The sequence below is a fragment of the Salvia hispanica genome, chromosome 5 (genome assembly GCF_023119035.1).
Source record: "Salvia hispanica cultivar TCC Black 2014 chromosome 5, UniMelb_Shisp_WGS_1.0, whole genome shotgun sequence".
Taxonomy (NCBI): Eukaryota; Viridiplantae; Streptophyta; class Magnoliopsida; order Lamiales; family Lamiaceae; genus Salvia; species Salvia hispanica.
In genome coordinates, this window is record NC_062969.1 from 29,910,489 (window position 1) to 29,930,493 (window position 20,005).

Genomic DNA, 20,005 nt, shown 5'->3' on the forward strand with positions numbered 1-20,005 from the left:
ACGCAGCCGGAATTCACCAACCACGCAAATGGGAGGGATAAATTTTCTCATCCATACCTTTTTTTATTTAAGAAAAAAGTTGTCCCTATAGTTAAGTTGGTGTAAGGGAGTCTTTGCTCTCCCGCATTCGCATTTTATACTCAATTAAATTCCCTATAGCAAAAAATATATATTTGGAGAGTCTTTGTAGTTCTGGGATACGGATTTAAGATAAAAATAATTAAATTTATGGAGATTACATAATAGTATATTACTACTTGTTGCTCTTGCATTTTGAATTTCCATAACTAAAACCACTTTCTTGCTTTTTTTTTTTTTTTTTTTTCTAAATTACTAACATGACTTTTTCCTAAGCCTGCTTTTTCTTGTTGTTTCTATATTCTGAGCAAACCTCCTCAATGTGTATTTTAGTGTGTGCGTGAAGTGTGTAGTGTGTGCGCATGAAGGATTCCATTTTTGAGTCAGGTCGATTTATATTGTTGTAAGGTTTTCCGCTTTATTTCTTAATAACTTATTTTTTTATTTTATTTGTTTGTCGCACAAAAAAACTTTTTGAAGTCCCATTAGAAAGAGAATTCCCCAAAGAAAATGCTTTTAACGCTGCCCAACAGCCTTTCCTTTTCCAAAATTTTTTACGAATGCGCTTTTTTGATGCAGAAGTACGTTTTTTTGGAACTGTCATTTAAATAAAAATTAAGAGATTACTCGTTGGTATAGCTGGATGTGAAAGACATTTATTGTTCAAAAAAAATCTGCGCTTTTCTAAATAATTTTTTTCTAAAATTCTAAAAGAATAGATTATGGACCCTATGGTAAAATCGCATAAAATTTTTCTAAAAAAAAGAAGTATATTTTGAGTAACTTGTCCAAATTTGACTTGAATTTTCTAATTAGAAGGAGACTCATAATTAATCTTTGTCTTTCAGATCATTTGACCAATTGGAAAAACCGAAATCCGAACCTGCTTTTCTTGCTGCTTCTCTATTCTAGGCAAGCCTCCTCAATGTTTGTGTTTCCGAAAACAAATATTTCAAGAAAAAATATATTTAATAATTTTTTATAAAACTTATTGTGCAAAAATATTAAGGGAAATTACCTTTGCATCAGTTGGCTTTGGAACATCTTGCTCTGAAGTAGGCCCTTGGCGGATTACTCAACGCTGCGAATAAGTAATTTAAAACGAAAAAATCAAAATAAAGGAATTAACTCATCCAAACACTAAATTTCACCTATACTATAAATCACAACATTTAGTTAATTGGGAATCATTTAGATTTATTAAAAATAGCCATTTTTTATATTTAATTAACGCAGTAATTTAAAGTCATAACATGAAATACGCTGGCCTATTCATGAACATCAACTCTAACTAGTTCAGCTTTATTTTACAGGACTCTAGCTTTTGAACATAAACATGCATTGATAATTAACAAATACACAAAATAAATTATATATATTCTAATTAATTAGGTAATTCATCAAAAAACGAGACTAATTTCTTGCTTTTTTGTCTAAATTGAAAACCTGCCTTTTTCCTAAGCTTAGCTTTTCTTGTTGTTTCTCTATTCTGAGCAAGCCTCCTCAATGTGTGTTTAAGTGTGTGTGCGTGTGCGCCCGCGCGCGTGCGTGAAGTGTATAGTGCGTGCGCGTGCCTTTGAATAGTAATGTAGACTAAAAGAAATTTCGTATTAGATGATGTATTTATAACAAATTTAATTTTAAAAAGATAAAGAGAAAAAGAATTTATGTGCATAAAGCATATTTAGGCTAAAATCAAAACCGAACCAAAACCGAAAAACCGAAATTCGAACCTGTTTTTTCTTGCTGCTTCTCTATTCTAGGCAAGCCTCCTCAATGTTTGTGTTTCCGAAAACAAATATTTCAAGAAAAAATATATTTAATATTTTTTTATAAAACTTATTGTGCAAAAATATTAAGGGAAATTACCTTTGCATCAGTTGGCTTTGGAACATCTTGCTCTGAAGTAGGCCCTTGGCGGATTACTCAACGCTGCGAATAAGTAATTTAAAACGAAAATATCAAAATAAAGGAATTAACTCATCCAAACACTAAATTTCACCTATACTATAAATCACAACATTTAGTTAATTGGGAATCATTTAGATTTAATAAAAATAGCCATTTTTTATATTTAATTAACGCAGTAATTTAAAGTCATAACATGAAATACGTTGGCCTATTCATGAACATCAACTCTAACTAGTTCAGCTTTATTTTACAGGACTCTAGCTTTTGAACATAAACATGCATTGATAATTAACAAATACACAAAATAAATTATATATATTCTAATTAATTAGGTAATTCATCAAAAAACGAGACTAATTTCTTGCTTTTTTTGTCTAAATTGAAAACCTGCCTTTTTCCTAAGCTTAGCTTTTCTTGTTGTTTCTCTATTCTGAGCAAGCCTCCTCAATGTGTGTTTAAGTGTGTGTGCGTGTGCGCCCGCGCGCGTGCGTGAAGTGTATAGTGCGTGCGCGTGCCTTTGAATAGTAATGTAGACTAAAAGAAATTTCGTATTAGATGATGTATTTATAACAAATTTAATTTTAAAAAGATAAAGAGAAAAAAATTTATGTGCATAAAGCATATTTAGGCTAAAATCAAAACCGAACCAAAACCGAAAAACCGAAATTCGAACCTGTTTTTTCTTGCTGCTTCTCTATTCTAGGCAAGCCTCCTCAATGTTTGTGTTTCCGAAAACAAATATTTCAAGAAAAAATATATTTAATATTTTTTTATAAAACTTATTGTGCAAAAATATTAAGGGAAATTACCTTTGCATCAGTTGTCTTTGGAACATCTTGCTCTGAAGTAGGCTCTTGGCGGATTACTCAACGCTGCGAATAAGTAATTTAAAACGAAAAAATCAAAATAAAGGAATTAACTCATCCAAACACTAAATTTCACCTATACTATAAATCACAACATTTAGTTAATTGGGAATCATTTAGATTTTTAAAAATTGCCATTTTTTATATTTAATTAACGCAGTAATTTAAAGTCATAACATGAAATACGTTGGCCTATTCATGAACATCAACTCTAACTAGTTCAACTTTATTTTACAGGACTCTAGCTTTTGAACATAAACATGCATTGATAATTAACAAATACACAAAATAAATTATATATATTCTTATTAATTAGGTAATTCATCAAAAAACGAGACTAATTTCTTGCTTTTTTTTGTCTAAATTGAAAACCTGCCTTTTTCCTTTCCAACTCATGTGCACAATGTTGAAGCTGCTAAAGGGTGGTATTTTTTGCTCTCTCTAAGCTGTATTCTCTCCACATGACTCACAAAACAACACTATATAAAATCTCGAATATAAATGCTCCACTTAGAGTGAGATGAAGGGAGTATATAAAAGTGTAACTTACATTCCACTAACATTTTTAACTCTCTTATTTTTCCATTTCTTAAAATTTGTGTCTAGTCAAATGTGGACGGCATGTTGAGGGAGTTCTACTTAAAATTGCATGTCATTGCGGTAATATACGTTCACTTTTTAGTTACCGGACATATTGTTAATTTAAGTAACATATACAGTACTAATACTTTTTCATCATATTGTATGAATGTTGATATGACAAAAAAATTGAATTTGAAAGTCCAACCTGTAACAAAATGCAAATAAGAATAAAGTCAATACTAATTAATCTCTTTGTTCCATTCAAGATGACTACTTTCTTGAATGACATCGAGATTTCTAGTAAGTGTGAACTTCTCTTAGTTTTCTGTATGCGATACTATTACTATCCAAGTGCACTAGAGTTACCCAGTCTCCAAAATGAAACACAAATAATCAGTAGCAGGCAATACTTGAAATTAAAGTGTAGAAGCTAAAGGTAGATTAAAGCTTGGAGCAAGTAAATAGCTGGATCTGGTTTAGATCAACGCACTCGGCAAGTGCGTCCCTAAGCTTCGTCAAGTCATCTGTTGTGTGAGCAGCACTCAGAGTTATTCTTAATCTGCCAAAACATACCTTACATGAAACTCAAATAAACTTGTTGAATTAATACGAAATTTCACTAGTTTCACATACCTGCACGAGTTTGGCGCTACTGTTGGAGGTCTGATTGCTGTTATGTGAAAACCTGATTTCAAAAGATGCCTGTTTCATCAAGACAAACATGTTAGGTAGTGTGGACGCAAAGCCTGATAATAATCGCGCATGTTTGACCTGCTTGCTTTCAGGGCCTTTTCTTCACTCCCCACAACAAAGGAGATGATGTGACTTTCTACAGGAATTCCTGTCAAAACACGGAACTCTTGCACCCGTTGCTGGATAGCAGTCCTACGCCATGCTTCCTTCTTCGCAACAATGACGGAAGCTGCAAGTAGGGACAATAAAAGGATAAGCGTTTGGCAATGAAAGTCGAATAGTCATATAGAGCAATAATCTTCTTCTCAATAAAAAGGATAAATCATTTGGAAATTATGCAATTCTAATATAGGAAACTGTAGACAACATATTACCCTTACAGATCATTTTATTTACAACTTTACCATTAGAATTAACAATTTAATAAACAATACTAATAATGTAACCCCCCTATCCACTAACACTACTAACACTACTTCCACTACTTTTTCTTTTTTGTCTCACTTACTGTACCAACTGTGCATAAAAATCCATACCGTTTCAAAACTTGTTATTTTTAAGAGATGGAGGTAGTACTAAATATGAGGATAAAAATCAATTGTCCCCCTCCTCATCTTATACAAGACAACTGAAATGTATAAAATAAATGAGAAATATGTGCTGACATAAATTTTAAGAAACAAACCATGGGCAGCAGCAGCAACCGGCACAGGCGTAGAAGTTGAAAATATAAAAGCACGACCAGTAGATTGGATGAGCAACTTCCATTTCTTGCTGCCATCCACATGAAATAAAATGCATCAATAGTTTACTCGGTGATTTATCAAACAAGTAGTAATTGTCATATGTGGTCACCAAACCAGAGTGCATAGCATGAAATCTATGAGGTTGAATTTCTTATAAAAAGAATGGCGTGGTTGTGTCACTTAACTTGTATTCGATATGATTTCAATTCTCCCAATGATCCTACAATGTTTGGACTTGCACTAAATGCATGGAACTTGTTCAGAAATATAAGTAATTTATACTTATACAGTAACTTGCAGCTGAGTTCATATTTTGATGTATTTGGAATCCATGTTGCTATCTGAAAATTCTATGTGAACAAAAAAATGAATCCAGAATCATAGAAATGAATTAGTCTAGGACACTAGCATATAATACAATATCTCCAAAAGAGTGCAAAGTGATTAATACTACCTGCATGCAATGAATCCGCCATGGCAACCCGCAGCTTTACTCAAAGTCCCGATGGAAATATCAACGTCATCTTCACAATCAAACATTTCAGCTGCACCACCACCATTTTGTCCACACACAAAGGTAGAATGGGCCTAGAAATTCAAAGAAAAATGAGCCATGCCGACAATACATGTGGACAACAATTACAAACTATGTTGGAATTATCAAGAGCATTATCAGGAATACAGCATCACAAGTTATCTCCAGAGTGTTCCTTGATGCTATTTTCTTTAACGAAAGCAAGTACTTTTCTTTTTTTTACAGCAATAGTAGTTAGTCAGCATGCAATTCATTTTAGCAGAATTCTCGTAAATTATTCAATTGAGATAAATGAATAGAACTTACATCATCAATTACAAACAGAAATCCATGCTTCTTACGGAGCTTTGCCAGCTCAACCATGGGTGCAAAGTCTCCATCCATGCTAAACAGACTGGAAAATGAACAAATCAAGTATCCAAAGTATAATCAGCAAACTGACAAGCATATACACATCAAGCACAGAGCACTCGCCATCAGAGGAATTGTTTCTTTCATAGTTATGTTTCTGGTTTTCTTAGAGAAGTGGCAAAACATTTGCATCTCAATGGTAGAGAAGACAATAAAACATTGAAACTACAATGTCTCTGGATCTAAAGTTCTCAATCTAGGAGGCAAGATACATCCTTTCATCAACAACCAATCTTGATTTGAACTAGATTTCAACAAATATGATATTCACAAGAAAAAATTTATCCAAGTTCCAATAGAACAACCAGGCACAAAATTTACTTCATTATGTATTTTAACAAATCTATTTCCCCCAAAACTCAATATCATGGTGACAGCTAACTGAAATTAGTAGAGTACTAAGCAAATATATTTTCAGATCAATCATTGCAATAAGTGACTGACCTATCAGTTACAACAACTTTTTTCTCCATTGGACAATTTGACCTGTTTTTAACCAAATAGTTAGTGGAAGCCTTCCAACTTACATTTCAAAAAAAAGAGAAACTATAGACAAAGGAATAATAAAATCAAAAAGAACCCTACAATAATTCATCGAGATGGTACATATCGCAGTGCCTGTAGACAAATGCCACAGCATTTCCTTGTTTCTCAGCGAGGCGAATACCATCAATAATCGATGCATGATTTAGGGAATCAGAAAATATAGCAATTCGGTCATCTTTTGATGGTTTGCGACCAGCCATAAGCCTACCAATATTTCCAACTGCTGTCATAAAGGCCATGTTGGCTGAAAAGCCTGTTGGACAAAGAAGGCAATCCTAATATTTAAGATTAGAACAATGAGTAATAAATTTTTGGCAAAAAAAAATGATGGCATGAAGCAGGGGATGACGATCAAGTACATTTTAACCAATGAGAATAAATAAAAGGATAAACTACAGCTTCATAGATGTAAAAAGGATTGTCACTGGATCCACTAAAGACAATAGCCTAATGAACATATAGCATCAGAATTGCCATGATTTTACAATCCTGTATGTATTCTGAGATTAGAATTAGAAATGAAGTTATTCTTTATTTACTATAAATTATAATCAACATCAGAATGCGAACATCGTTGCTTCTGATAACAAGGAGTTTTTTTCTGCAGTGAAGGATGCAGCTAGTATCTAGGCATGAATGATCAGGAAGAGATACCATAATTCAGTCTCAACATATTCTATCTCATAGCTAAAAGTATATTCACAACATGGATTCACAGTGATAATTTATAAATACATGAATAGTTTATCAAATTATATACATCTATGCAGAATTCAATAAAATGGAAGCTGAAGACTTCACAAAATTTCAGAACTTGGACAGTTAGGTACCGCGAAGTCTATACAAATCAAACATTTGAAAATCACCAACAAATATGATCCCACTAAAACTAGAGAGAGAAGCCATACCTCTTTTCGCTTCAGATTCGCAAGCGATGATTCAAGTAGCCTGTGGTAACTAGTGTATCCACAGATCAAAGCAGAGCCTCTAGGACCCATTCCATGTTCTTGAGCTGCCTGTATAATGAGCAGCAGACTTATATAAAATACAACAGACATAATGTAATTAGAGGTGACGAAATGGAAGATGTGCATCTAGGCATGCCTTGATTGCAGCATCCCTAACCATGGGATGTGAACTCAATCCCAAGTAATCATTTCCGGAGAAGACAATTAACTTCTTAAACTCCCCATCTGCCCCATTTTCATACACCGCATCGTTATCGTCCCCTAGAAACTCAAAGGGAGGGTTACTGAGTTTTCCACCAAGAATTTGCCCAACTTTGTAAAAAGAAAAATAGATTGATTGAATACCTGAGCTGGGGAGATTGTGGAGCCATTTTTGGAAAGTGGATTGAGAAATTAGGAGTTCAACAGAAGCTCTGTCCCATTGGTTGGGAGCATCAAAAAGTTGAAATTGGTGGTGGGGGTTTTGAATGGAGGCGGATTGAAGAATGGGTCTGAGAGAGCGTAAAATTTGAAGGGAGTGGAGTTTGGCAATGGCTTCTCCCACCCACATTTCCCACCCATTCACCTCCATTCTTTCACGCTAAACACACTGGTGCAACCAGAATTCTGTCGGGCGGACTAGTCGAGGCGTCTGAACATGGCTGCCGGCTGTGTTGGAGGCTGCGCCGGAGAGAGACCACAGAAATCGCCGTCGATTCGGTTTGGGAAAGGGTCCTCCGAGTCTAGTTTTTGATCGAAATTTCGAAATTGCTATAGTTTCGATACAAATTCCATGATTTTGTCCACTTTGTTTAATTGATGAATGATATTATAAATTTTTTAGAAATTTGTTTTTTCACAAATCTTTAATTTGATACTCCCTCCGTCCCACTCTAAATGAACTATTTCTATCCCGACATTTGATTTTATGTAGTACTCTTAGGGTGTGTTTGATTTGTCGGGAAACATTACTAAAGAAAAAGGAGTGGGCGGTTTATGGAAGTCTTTTTCTTTAGTTATAAAATTTGGGCCTCTTGTTTGGTTTGGGTTATAACATTCCATTATTTTGATTCTTATATACGTATTACAACCTCATGTCCTTTGGAATGACATTTATATCCTCCAATATTATGTTGATTCACGCATTTGTCATGGGCCTTTTATGTTCAGGCAACGAAGACACTGTCTCATTCAATCTCCTCTCTTTTCTCGGTCGCCGCCTTCGTCTTCCTCTTCTTTCACCTCCTTCTCCGTAAATCTGCTAAGAAAAGGCAAAGTGGCAAACATTAGAACATCTCATACATGTAATTTCTCTGTCTTTATCGTGATCGTGATTTGTTTGTTGATGTTGTTGGCAGAAGAGAGGGAATTAGAGGAAAGTCATGGAGTTTTTGGAGTGATTTTGAGTTAAGAAGATGGAAAGAGGAAATTCATGTAATTAACTTGAGTTTAAAAAAAGGCAGTCAATGTGAGATCTCGCTGTGATGATGTTTGGAGTGATTTTGAGTTGAAGAAATCCATGATGTTTTAGGAGTGATTTTCGATTCAAGGTTTTTTTTGCTTAGGTGAGAATGACAATGTTTATCCTCTTTTTTGTTGGTTACAAAATGAAATGTTGTGATGTCGGAGAAAAAGAAGGGGCAAATGAGTAAGTGCAAATTAAATATAGTGTTTCTGTCCCGCTCCAGTTTTGTATCAGTGCCTTTTTGGCTGATTAGCTAACTTCAGAATACAGCCTTTTAGCTTGGGCCTGGGTGCATTTCAAGGGCCATAAAGAAAAGGTAACAATCAAACCAAACATCTGCATTTACCATTTAACATTCCCTATGTTGCCATATCCGATAAACCAAACACACCCTTATATGTTAAAATAGAGAGAGTTAAATAAGAAAGGGGGAAAAAGTAAAGAGAGTGATAATTCTACTTTTAGAAATATGTCATTTAGAGTGGGACTCCCACAAGAAATAGTTCACTTAGAGTGGGACGGAGAGAGTATATAATATAACAAACTTAAATAATTGTTGAATTCTTTCCATCAGCGACAAAGTCTAGCTATATTTTACTCCCTCCGTCCTACAATAAGTCTTCTTTTGTCATTTTGGTCCATCCCACAGTAAGAGTCTAATTTCACTTTTATCATAAATGGTAAGTAGACATCATATTCTACCAACTTATTTAACTCACTTTTATTATAAAACTAAGTGAGACTCATATTCCACCAACTTATTCAGCCTATTTTTCTTCATATTTTTTAAAACTCGTGTCATAACTAAATAGGAATCCTCTTATGGGACGGGTGGAGTATTTGTTACCATTACTTAAAAATGCTAGGATAAGCCTTGCCCTAAAAGCCTTGTATGGTTTTCCATCTCATTTTAATGTGGTTAGATTTTATCGTCATTGGAAAAATTCAACAACTATTTAAATTTCTTGGAAAAAAACAAATTTTTAAGGTGTCAATATACGTTTTATAAATTTAGCGTGACATTACGTATAAAATATACACTACAAAAATGGTACTTAGAAAATGAGATTTACATTTTCTTTATACCCAACGTGGGATCTGAATGGAGAAAATCATTCAATTAGGTGTGTCTCCATTAACCATTTTTCCTCTGAGGCAATTGAGGGCTTATAAGTATTTGATCCGGTCAGATGAGACACCTAATTTGTGATTTTAAACTCATTAACTAATTTCCACATTACTGCGTCAACCAGACTAAAATCAATTAATTTCACAATTAGTTATACGAAATAATCAATTCATATGTTATATGTGAGAAATACTAATTAATAATAAAACATTTATTAGATAAATAATTGCTTTACACATTTATAATTAACTAATATACCTTTTAATATTGAACAAAAAATATCTCATAATAAAATGACAAGTAACATTATAAGACACGTATTAGTAGGGCATATATGTCTCTCAATTTTAAAATCTTAATGTGCCAATTTTTATTCAAAAATATTGTTTAATAATCCATGATTTTATAGTGTAGGTCTGAAGATTGGAAGGTATAAATCCATATCGGCCCCGTTAACTATGCAAATGATTAAATTATTATAAAAAAACTTAAGGGTAGACTATAAAAATGGTAAATACTTGGAAAAATGGAATTTGTACTTTGGTATCTGAAAATAAAAAAATTTACATTTTAGGTATCTGAACAGAAAATAATCACAAATTAGATGCCTCAACTGACTATGTAAAAGACGTACACGCTCTTAATGGCCTCATGGGAAAAATGTTCAATGGAGGTACCTAATTTTTATTTTTATTTTTTTTCTTCCTTTTCAAGTACCTAAAATATATATTTTCCACGTCAGATACCAAAAAGGTGCAAATCCTATTTTCTAAGTACCATTTTTTTAGTTTACTCCTAAATAAAAAGAATGAACATCTTTTTTGGACCTTCTATTATGGATTGGTATCAAATTAAGTATTTTTGTCCCTGGCTAGGAGAGACATTTCTTTTTGACAGATAATTTAATAAAATGGGGTTTTATTAGTAAAGTAAGAGGGGAATAAAGTAAAGAGGAAAAATTAATAGAGAAAATGCCAAAAAAATGACTCACTTATCTTGGAACATCCCAAAAAGAACATGAATCACTTAGCAAGGGACATAGGGAGAACTAAAACTTTAAAAATGGCATAAGAGGTCCTTCAACTTTGAATATCGTGATTATTGGACATTTTTTTGCCCAAAAATACCCTCAAACCCCGAAGGGCATTTAAATCAAGTACTTTTTCACTTTATTCACACAATTTAGAAATAAGTACTTAGGCAATTCATAAATATCACATCAAGTATCTAAAAGGTATATACTTTTTCAACGCAAATGGTTTCTTCTCTAGATGGATTTGATTCAACAACTTCTAGTGCAGATGTTGCCCGTAAATCTTGTGTCACACTACTAGTATCATCCGCCGTCCATACTTTACATTGTTTTCTCCAAACTAGTTGTCATGTATTCCTCAAATTTAATATCGATATCATACCACTCACGTAACAATTAACTTGCTTTTTGTTTCACCATGTTTCTAGGTTTTAGTTTGGCCGAGGGACATCTGGCTCTTTTATTTCTTCAAGAATAACTCCTTTCCACTTTACTTTGTAGAACTCATCCAATAAATTGTTTTGATCTTGCTTGGCCTTCACCATAGCTTAGCTTTTGTTAGCTTAAGGCATGAACTTCCTCCGCATACTTGATGTGATATTTATGGATTGTTTGCATACATATTTTGAAAATTGTGTACAAAAAGTGAAAAGTATTTGACTAAAATACCCTTTACAGATTTGAGGGTATTTTCGTGCAAAAAAATAAATAAAAAAAGTGAAAAAATTACTTCTAACGATATTTAATCATAGTTGAAGGACCTCTATTGCTATTGCTAATGCTACAGTACCAAATTTAATATCAATCCATACTCCAAGAGAAGGACATGTAAAAAATTTTATTCTAAATAAAATACACTCTTTGACCCAATTAAGTTAAGCAATATTTCTTTCCGGGTCGTTGAAAGAGGGCAAGAGTGTGACTCTGTGTATGTAATAATAGTCAGACTCTTGCCCTCTTTCAAACGGCGCCATTTGAAAGAGGGCAAGAGTGTGATTGTGTGTATGTAATAATAGTCAGACTTCTCAGATCCAAAGAATCCACTAGATCACGGGGTCTAGGAACTCAGAGAACCTTTGAAACCATCGGTCGTTGGGCACACAATCTTCCCCTGTTTTTCAAAACCCTCAACCCACAGTACTAACAACTAGTATAAGGAAGTAGGGATCGAATCCCACAAAGATGGAAGCGTAAGAGAGCATGCAAGATATTTGGACACTGGGTTTGGCTGCTGCCACGCATTTTTTTGGGTTGAGACTTAACTACTAGACTCGGGAAATGCAAATGATCTATTCTAACAGCTAGACCTAGGCAAATATAACGGAAACATGCATGGCAAAAACAAGATGTAAATAGGATAACACTCCAGCGATGAAGTTTTACCAGACCTAGTGAATAACTTTTCCTAAAGTGCCTAAACAGATGAATAACAGATCGTGGGGACCATTTTCCCAAAACAGCAAGGTACGAATGAAAAGCTGCAAAATAACTAACTAAGGGTTCAACTAACAACTAACTTCATCTTCCCCAACAATCCTTCACAAATTGCAGAATACAGAGTAAACAACGAATCGAAATAGAGCAAGCTGAATTAAACCATCAGATTACGATTAACTAAGGAAATTTGAATAGATCTACTACTACTAGACGAGGTAAATGAGAGAACAGAACTAAACATAAAAAACCATGCATAAATATAATAGATCTAAGCATCAGACGCTTCATCCGCTCCGGATCCAAGCCATCCACAACAGACAACAACCATTCCCATCTCCGATTACATCGATCCAACCAAGTTTCACCCGATCAACCACAATTCAACACCATTCAACTCAACACAACTCAGATCAAGTGCAAAACGCATCCAAAGTGAAACAGCAAGCAACGTAAACATGAAACGAAAACATAACATAAATTTCCATAGCTAAACAAGTGCAAATTCAGCAGAGATTCAACAAAATAAGGCCGAGCTTCGAACAACGAAGACTCGGAATTCAGAAACGGAAATTACAGACAGAAAGCTTTAAATTGTATCTTCGCCTCGCGTAGAGACGGTGGTGCACTATGATTATCAACTATGAACCGAACCGAACCCCCAAATTTGGTACCCCGTGATGTGTGTGTAGAGTGTGAGAAAATGAGCTAAGAGCTAAAGGATAGATGATCTGCGTTTCGCGTGCTCTTATTGATAAGGATGGAGTTGAGCTTCTAGATCCTTCCTTGAATTCTCCATTCTGCCCTTTGTCTAAGATGCTCATCCGTCTGGTAAATTTTCTTCTTTCTGCTCACTTTTTCTGCCAGATTCCTTCTCGAGGCAATCTTCTTCTTTCTTCCTAGATCTGACATTTTTCTCTACACACCTGGCTTACAAAACCTTGTTAGACCCAAGAAATTACAGAATTTAATCCTATAATCAATGCATGAAATTAGCCTTATCAGTCGTCCCAACAAAGTTGAGTCATTTCTCTTAAGTAAAATTTATGAATTTCAATTGCAAAATAACACCTTAATTAATGATCATTGTATCATAATTAAAACAACATATGGTGGTGTTCGGTTTCCAAGATAAAATAATATCAAGATAAAATCTAGGATTGAGTTGTGAGATTATTTTAGTTATAGAGGGTTAGCTATAACTAATTATCCCATGATTATCTATCTAAGATTGAGTTATGATGTTGAATCTCATGAATCAAACACATTCGAAATTTAATCTCGGATACAATCTTACAACCGAACATCCCATATATGTATTATTCTTTATGTCCCATTGTAAATGACATAATTTTATTTTTTACATATATTTTAAAATAATAATAATAATAAATAGTTAAAATAGAGAAAAATGAATATTCATTAACGAAGTACATTGATTTAAGTAAATGAATGGTGGTGCTATGGGTTGTTTGTTTAATAAGAAATGAATATATAGTGAAATACTAAAAATAATAATAATAAATAGTTCAAATAGAAAAAAATGAATATTCATTAACGAAGTACATTGATTTAAGTAAATGAATGGTGGGGCTATGAGTTGTTTGTTTAATAAGAAATGAATATATAGTAAAATACTAATAATAATAATAATAATAAATAGTTAAAATAGAGAAAAATGAATATTCATTAATAAGAAATGAATATATAGTGAAATACTAATAACTAATGTTGTGAAGTGAAGGATTGAATTTTGGATTTTGTAATATGATGATTCATTGCAGCAAAAAAGACGATTCCGTCGTCTTGGCGGACTCCACACTCCGGCCCGACATCATGTGAGGGGGTTAAATCAGGGTACGCAGTAGCCCGTTAAGGGGAATGCCTTAACCCACTGACTGCCAGAAGCCCATTTCAAGGCCTCACAGTTCTTGAGAGATGGAAGCAACTACACGACAGCAGGGATTCGAACCCAGACTTATTGCAACAAGATCTGCCCCTCCGTTGCCAACATGATTAATAGAGTAGTAAGTAGTACTCCCTCCGTCCCGGCTAAGATGACACATTGCTTAGCTAGCACGGGGTTTTAGGAGTTATTGGTTAAAGTGTTTAATTGGAGAGAGAAGGTGGGTGTAAGTATTAAAGTAGAGAGATAAAGAAAGATGAATATTTTAATAGGAGTGAGAAAAAGTGGTTGAGTGTATTAATTGGAGAGAGAAAGTTACCAAAAAAGGAAATGTGTCATCTTAGTTGGGACAAACTAAAAAGGAAAACGTGTTATCTTAAGCGGGACGGAGGGAGTAGTAACTAGCAAGCAGTAAGTAGTACACAGAAGAGTGCTCTAGTGTATTCCTATACAGCCCAAAAATCTACTCCATCTTTCAACAGAAAATCTCCTGCACTTTCTCAAATTTGAATCTCTTTCACCGCCCCTTTCACTCTCCACAGATCTCTCATTTACAGATCCATTCACTCCCGATGCTCTACACTGCAGATTAGCTTAGCCCTTCCCCCCCTGTTTTTTCTTTAATTTAAATTTATATTCTGGGTCGTAAAATGGAGTTCACCGAGACGTTTAAACAGACAGGTCCCTGCGCATTTTCGCCCAACGCTAGATTTCTAGCTGTCGCCGTCGATTATCGCTTAGTCATTCGCGATGTTCACACACTCAAGGTACCTACATTTCGAATTTTTCACTCAATTTTTCGCTATTTAGAAGAGTTCGGCGGGGGTTTTGATTTTTTCATTGATGTAATTTACTGTGTGATTTGAAATTTCGAAGTTTTAAATTCTGAAATCCTCGCTAACCAGCCGTATTTCTCTACTAAATATACAATCCAGCAGTATTTCTTGCAAAACAAGCCCAATTAATGAGTCATGATATAATTGTTTGTTATCTTTAAAACTTGGAAGATTTTTGGATCAGTCTTCGCTTGGTCTAGCAACATTTAATGTTTTGCAGTAAAATTGACCATAGAAAATGCAATAATTATGTGCGTTGTGCAGTAGGAAGAAGTGCATCTGAGTTATTCTTTCGGTTTACTGTACCAATACAGAGATAGTAATGATATCCAGTGTTAAATCAGTGCTGCATTTTACATACCCACTTTAATGTTAATGGCTAATGAAAGAGCTACGTGCATTGAGGTATATTTTGGTTCTTTGAGTTTTGGGAATTATCTTATGTTGATTGTGGCTAAGTTGTGTTACAGGTGGTGCAATTGTTCTCGTGCCTGGACAAAATAACATACATTGAATGGGCTCTTGATTCCGAGTACATACTCTGCGGTCTATATAAGAGGCCTATGCTACAAGCATGGTCTTTGGCTCAGCCGGAATGGACGTGCAAAATTGATGAGGGTCCTGCTGGTATTTCATATGCAAGGTGGAGCCCTGATAGTCGCCACATACTAACAACTTCTGAGTTTCAGCTGCGGTTAACTGTATGGTCATTGCTGAACACTGCATGCATACATTTGCAATGGCCAAAGCATGGTTCTAAGGGAGTATCATTTACCAAAGATGGAAAATTTGCTGCTATATGCACTAGGCGTGATTGCAAAGACTATGTTAATCTCCTTTCTTGTCATACATGGGAGATTATGGGTGTTTTTGCTGTAGACACATTGGATTTGGCTGATATTCAGTGGTCACCTGATGATAGTGCAATAGTCATATGGGATTCCATTCTGGAATACAAGGTACACATTATTGCCACTATCTGAAATTGTCTTTTAGTTGGTAGTATAAGTTAAATCTGTATGCTGTGGCTCGTAACTATCAATCATCCAAAATAATGAGCTTTATTGTGAAACCCACATTAGGTAAACTAACTTGCTTTCTCATTTTGCACCCACATGATTGATACTCATCTATCTTTCCCTAGGACACACCACACCACTCTCACTCTCACTCTCACACATGTGTGCATTCCAAAAACGTAGTTCCTTATTATCTTTGAGAAGTTGGGCATAGAGTAGTTATCTTTTATTACTGTGGTTCATTTAAGAATTAGATAATGAAAGTCATGTTAGTTCATTTCCAGAGGCTCTTATGCTAAAAAATGTGAATGAGCTTTGATTTTATTAAAAGAGAAGAATGAACCATGTATTATGGTATTCTAGACATAACTGTATCTTTTTATTTCATTTCTTCTGGAGAAAACTATACACCCCTTGCTGCGTCTCTGAATGATTACTTTTGCTTTGAACAGTTGAATCTTAGAATTCAAAAGGATTCTTTCTTTATGGTTGCCTTCTAAATTTGGCATAGTTTGTATTCCTTATGTGTACTTGTCATACCAGTTTTCAAATTTAATGCCCATTGATCTTCATATTGTGAAAAGATGTGCATCACTACTCACTAGTAATTGATGACATCAATGAATAAGCATGCATAACTTTATTTTGACTGAGAAGTTATTCTTCTTCCCTCGTGCCTTGTTTACTAGCACAATTCTTTCATATCATTTTACATTTTCAGGTTCTGATATATTCTCCTGATGGTCGGTGTCTGTCTAAGTATCAAGCATATGAAAGTGGGTTAGGAGTCAAAAGTGTTTCTTGGTCACCCTGTAGCCAATTCTTAGCAGTGGGGAGCTATGACCAAATGATACGGGTTTTAAATCACTTGACGTGGAAAGTGTTTGCAGAGTTTACACATCTATCTAATGTCCGTGGTCCTTGTGCTGCTGCGGTTTTCAAGGTTGGAAAAACTGTAGTAACATTTACCTTATGGTCATGTATTCTTTTTTCTTCTTTAATAGTTTTCAATCCTTTTTCCATTATCCAGGAGGTAGATGAGCCCTTGCTACTTGACATGTCAGAATTGTCACTGAGTGATGAATTTATTCAAAGAAGTTCTGGTGAGTTCCCATCATTCTTGATCATGAAAACTCATCTGCTTCATTAGACTGTGAAACAGTATGTTTCTGCAGTGCCTTATTTGTTCAATGCTGCAAATGCAACTGCTTAGAGGTTTTGAACTACTGTATAAAATGCAGAGAACGTTTTGCAATTTCTAAAGTTTTGTTAACAAGTCAGTTGTGCTTCCAACGAGGTTATCCTGGGTTGGGAAGTGCAATGTATTTGTTGTTCCGTTTTTTTTTACCTTTTTTGTTTATATTTGATCAACCTCTAGTAAGTACCACAACTATAAGTATCAAACGCAAAAAAGTTGTAAGTAAAGCAACTAACATAAGGCGTTATCCATTTTTGTTCTCATTATGGAGATGTGAAAAATTGATTTTTTTATTACCACAAATACCATTTTTTGTTAGATTTGGATGCACTATCCATCTAAAAATTAACTGTTGCTGAAAATCTGATTATCATCATGTCACAGTTTGATTGTGCAATAAGTTAGTTAGTAGTATAGAGGTTCTAGCCCAGGTTCTAAACAAATAAAACAGTCACATGTAATATTTCCCTCTAGAACTGATTGTAAATTTATTTAGTCGATCTGATCTTTTATTATGCAACTGCTTCAGATATCTACACTTCTCCAGTGAATTCTTTATGAATGACATGATGTAAATTTCCGAGTATGGCCTCGTTTATGCCTATTGCTTTCTGTTTATGCGTAGTTCATTGCTAATCCCAAATGATTTCATCTGTAGACAATGGTGCCGAGACATGCATTCAAGTAAGGTATGATGTCTTGGAGGTGCCAGTTACTCTTCCTACACAGAAGCCTCCTGCAGATAAACCAAACCCCAAACAAGGGATTGGTGAGGGCCAAACACATGTGACTTATTATATATTGTTTTATTTTCTTTTAGCATGTGCTATGTTTCATGATTACATGTTTTGTTGGCATCTTATTTGCTTCATCCTTTTGTCCCCATTGAAGAGTACACTTGTGTTTTTCTTTCTTGGAGCGTTCTATCCCGCCAAACACAAATGCTTTACACTGTTTGATGTGACATGTTTCAGCAAGTTTATACCTGTACTCATGAGTAGCATATCAGTTTAATTCGAGTATAACCTAATTGGTCATACAAGGATGTTTTAAACTGAATTACTTTGCGATTGCCATGAACATTCTAAATATTCGATTTCACTTGCTGAGATTGATGATAATCCCTTACAGGACTCATGTCATGGAGCAGTGACAGCCAATATATGTGTACTCGCAACGACAGCATGCCAACAGTTGTCTGGGTATGGGACGTGCAGCGTCTAGAGCTTGCAGCCATCTTGATACAGAAAGATCCAGTTCGAGCTGCAGCTTGGGATCCCACATGTTGTCGTCTAGTTTTATGCACCGGAAGCTCTAATCTATACATGTGGACCCCTTCAGGCGCTTATTGCATCAATGCTCCGTTTCCTCAATTCTCTGTCCTTGACTTGAAATGGAATTCGGACGGGAGCTGTCTTATTCTGAAAGACAAAGATTCATTCTGTTGTGCTGCCGTGCCCCTGTTGCAAGAATCCAGCGATGATTACAGCTCCGATGATTGATGTCTGACTCAGGTTGCTACTTGCAAACTCATTTACAACAAATATGTGAAATTTGTTCTAAGATGTAGTGTAGGAATCTTAACTGATGAGGTGTAATTTGATCAGACATCTTAACACTGTATATCATCACATGGTTGAATTATTTGCAATTAATTTTCATCGGATGTAGCTTAGCTGGAAGTTTAAGAACAGATTTATGATCTCAAGTTGATTAGCATCTACTCACATTTAATGTGTACTTATATTTTTGTTTTCTTATGAGAGTTGTGTTTGTAATTTAGTGATTTATATTTTAGTTATAAAGCAAAATAGAATAGTTTAAAAACTAATTATGTTGCTGATTTATTTTGTGTGACAAATCACCGTCGGACTTCATTTGATTGATATTATGGCATTAGGGCACTTTCAACCATTCATAACAAATTTAATTCATTTTATTGTGAAATAGTGATTTTATTTTAAATATTCACGTCAAATTCAAACTTGAAAGGATATTTCTTAGAAAAAAAATGAATTTTCAAATTTGAAAGTGTATTTTCTTATTCATTTAAATTTTAGAGTATTATTGGAAATAATTTTATACTGAAAATAATATGCTGACCATGTCCACTTAAAAGACCATTCTTCCAGATGTAATAATCAAAAGGGTTTTTGACTTTTTAAACCAAAACCTTTCCCCGAATTTCGGTTTTTCCCATGAACTATGAGATTTGTTTTTAAAACCACGAACTTTCATTTCGTTAGGATTTTTCCCGGACGGGTCAACGACGAAACCCGGGTTGTCTACATGTCAATTTTAATCCTATTTGTCACTAAATTGTTTACTTGGATCCCATTTGACACAATAATACATACAGTCACAATTATTACATAACAAATGACAACTTTTGAATAAACAAAACACAACTTTAACATTTTGAATTATGCTATTCGGGTCGAAAATGTGCTATTCGGGTCGGGTTGGGAAAATCCTAACGAAATGAAAGTTCGTGGTTTTAAAAACAAATCTCATAGTTCATGGGAAAAACCGGAATTCGGGGAAAGGTTTTGATTTAAAAAGCCAAAAACCCTAATCAAAATGACGAGTACTATACGTATTATAATTGCCAAAATCTATCTTATAATTTTTTTTGTTTTACAAATTTACTTAATTTCATAAAATTAAAGG

General features: G+C 34.5%; 2 protein-coding genes across 2 annotated transcripts; one reads left to right on the plus strand and one right to left on the minus strand.

Moving 5' to 3' along the window:
• Positions 1–3,623: 3,623 nt before the first annotated feature.
• On the minus strand, positions 3,624–8,121 carry LOC125187263 (8-amino-7-oxononanoate synthase). The gene is made up of 11 exons (XM_048083815.1): positions 7,682–8,121; positions 7,473–7,597; positions 7,277–7,384; positions 6,408–6,643; positions 6,267–6,308; positions 5,718–5,805; positions 5,331–5,464; positions 4,816–4,904; positions 4,209–4,359; positions 4,071–4,139; positions 3,624–3,996 (listed from the first exon to the last, which is right to left on the minus strand). The coding sequence occupies exons 1-11, from the start codon at positions 7,905–7,907 to the stop codon at positions 3,879–3,881; spliced, it is 1,386 nt and encodes a 461-aa protein (XP_047939772.1). The 5' UTR covers positions 7,908–8,121; the 3' UTR covers positions 3,624–3,878.
• Positions 8,122–14,744: 6,623 nt separating this feature from the next.
• Positions 14,745–19,028, plus strand: LOC125186863 (WD repeat-containing protein WRAP73). The gene is made up of 6 exons (XM_048083340.1): positions 14,745–15,049; positions 15,589–16,077; positions 16,859–17,080; positions 17,168–17,240; positions 17,994–18,104; positions 18,467–19,028. Exons 1-6 carry the CDS (start codon positions 14,933–14,935, stop codon positions 18,835–18,837), a joined length of 1,383 nt encoding a protein of 460 aa, XP_047939297.1. The 5' UTR covers positions 14,745–14,932; the 3' UTR covers positions 18,838–19,028.
• Positions 19,029–20,005: the final 977 nt, after the last annotated feature.

Excerpts from the sequence above, each read along its gene's own strand:
- LOC125187263 (XM_048083815.1), bottom strand. The coding sequence starts at position 7,907 with ATGGAGGTGAATGGGTGGGAAATGTGGGTGGGAGAAGCCATTGCCAAA. Across the intron at positions 4,360-4,815 it reads GGTTGCTGCTGCTGCCCATG|CTTCCGTCATTGTTGCGAAG; the intron begins GTTTGTTTCTTA and ends CCCTACTTGCAG. Across the intron at positions 3,997-4,070 it reads GTAGCGCCAAACTCGTGCAG|ATTAAGAATAACTCTGAGTG; the intron begins GTATGTGAAACT and ends ATGTTTTGGCAG.
- LOC125186863 (XM_048083340.1), top strand. The coding sequence starts at position 14,933 with ATGGAGTTCACCGAGACGTTTAAACAGACAGGTCCCTGCGCATTTTCG. Across the intron at positions 15,050-15,588 it reads GCGATGTTCACACACTCAAG|GTGGTGCAATTGTTCTCGTG; the intron begins GTACCTACATTT and ends GTTGTGTTACAG. Across the intron at positions 17,241-17,993 it reads ATTTATTCAAAGAAGTTCTG|ACAATGGTGCCGAGACATGC; the intron begins GTGAGTTCCCAT and ends TTTCATCTGTAG.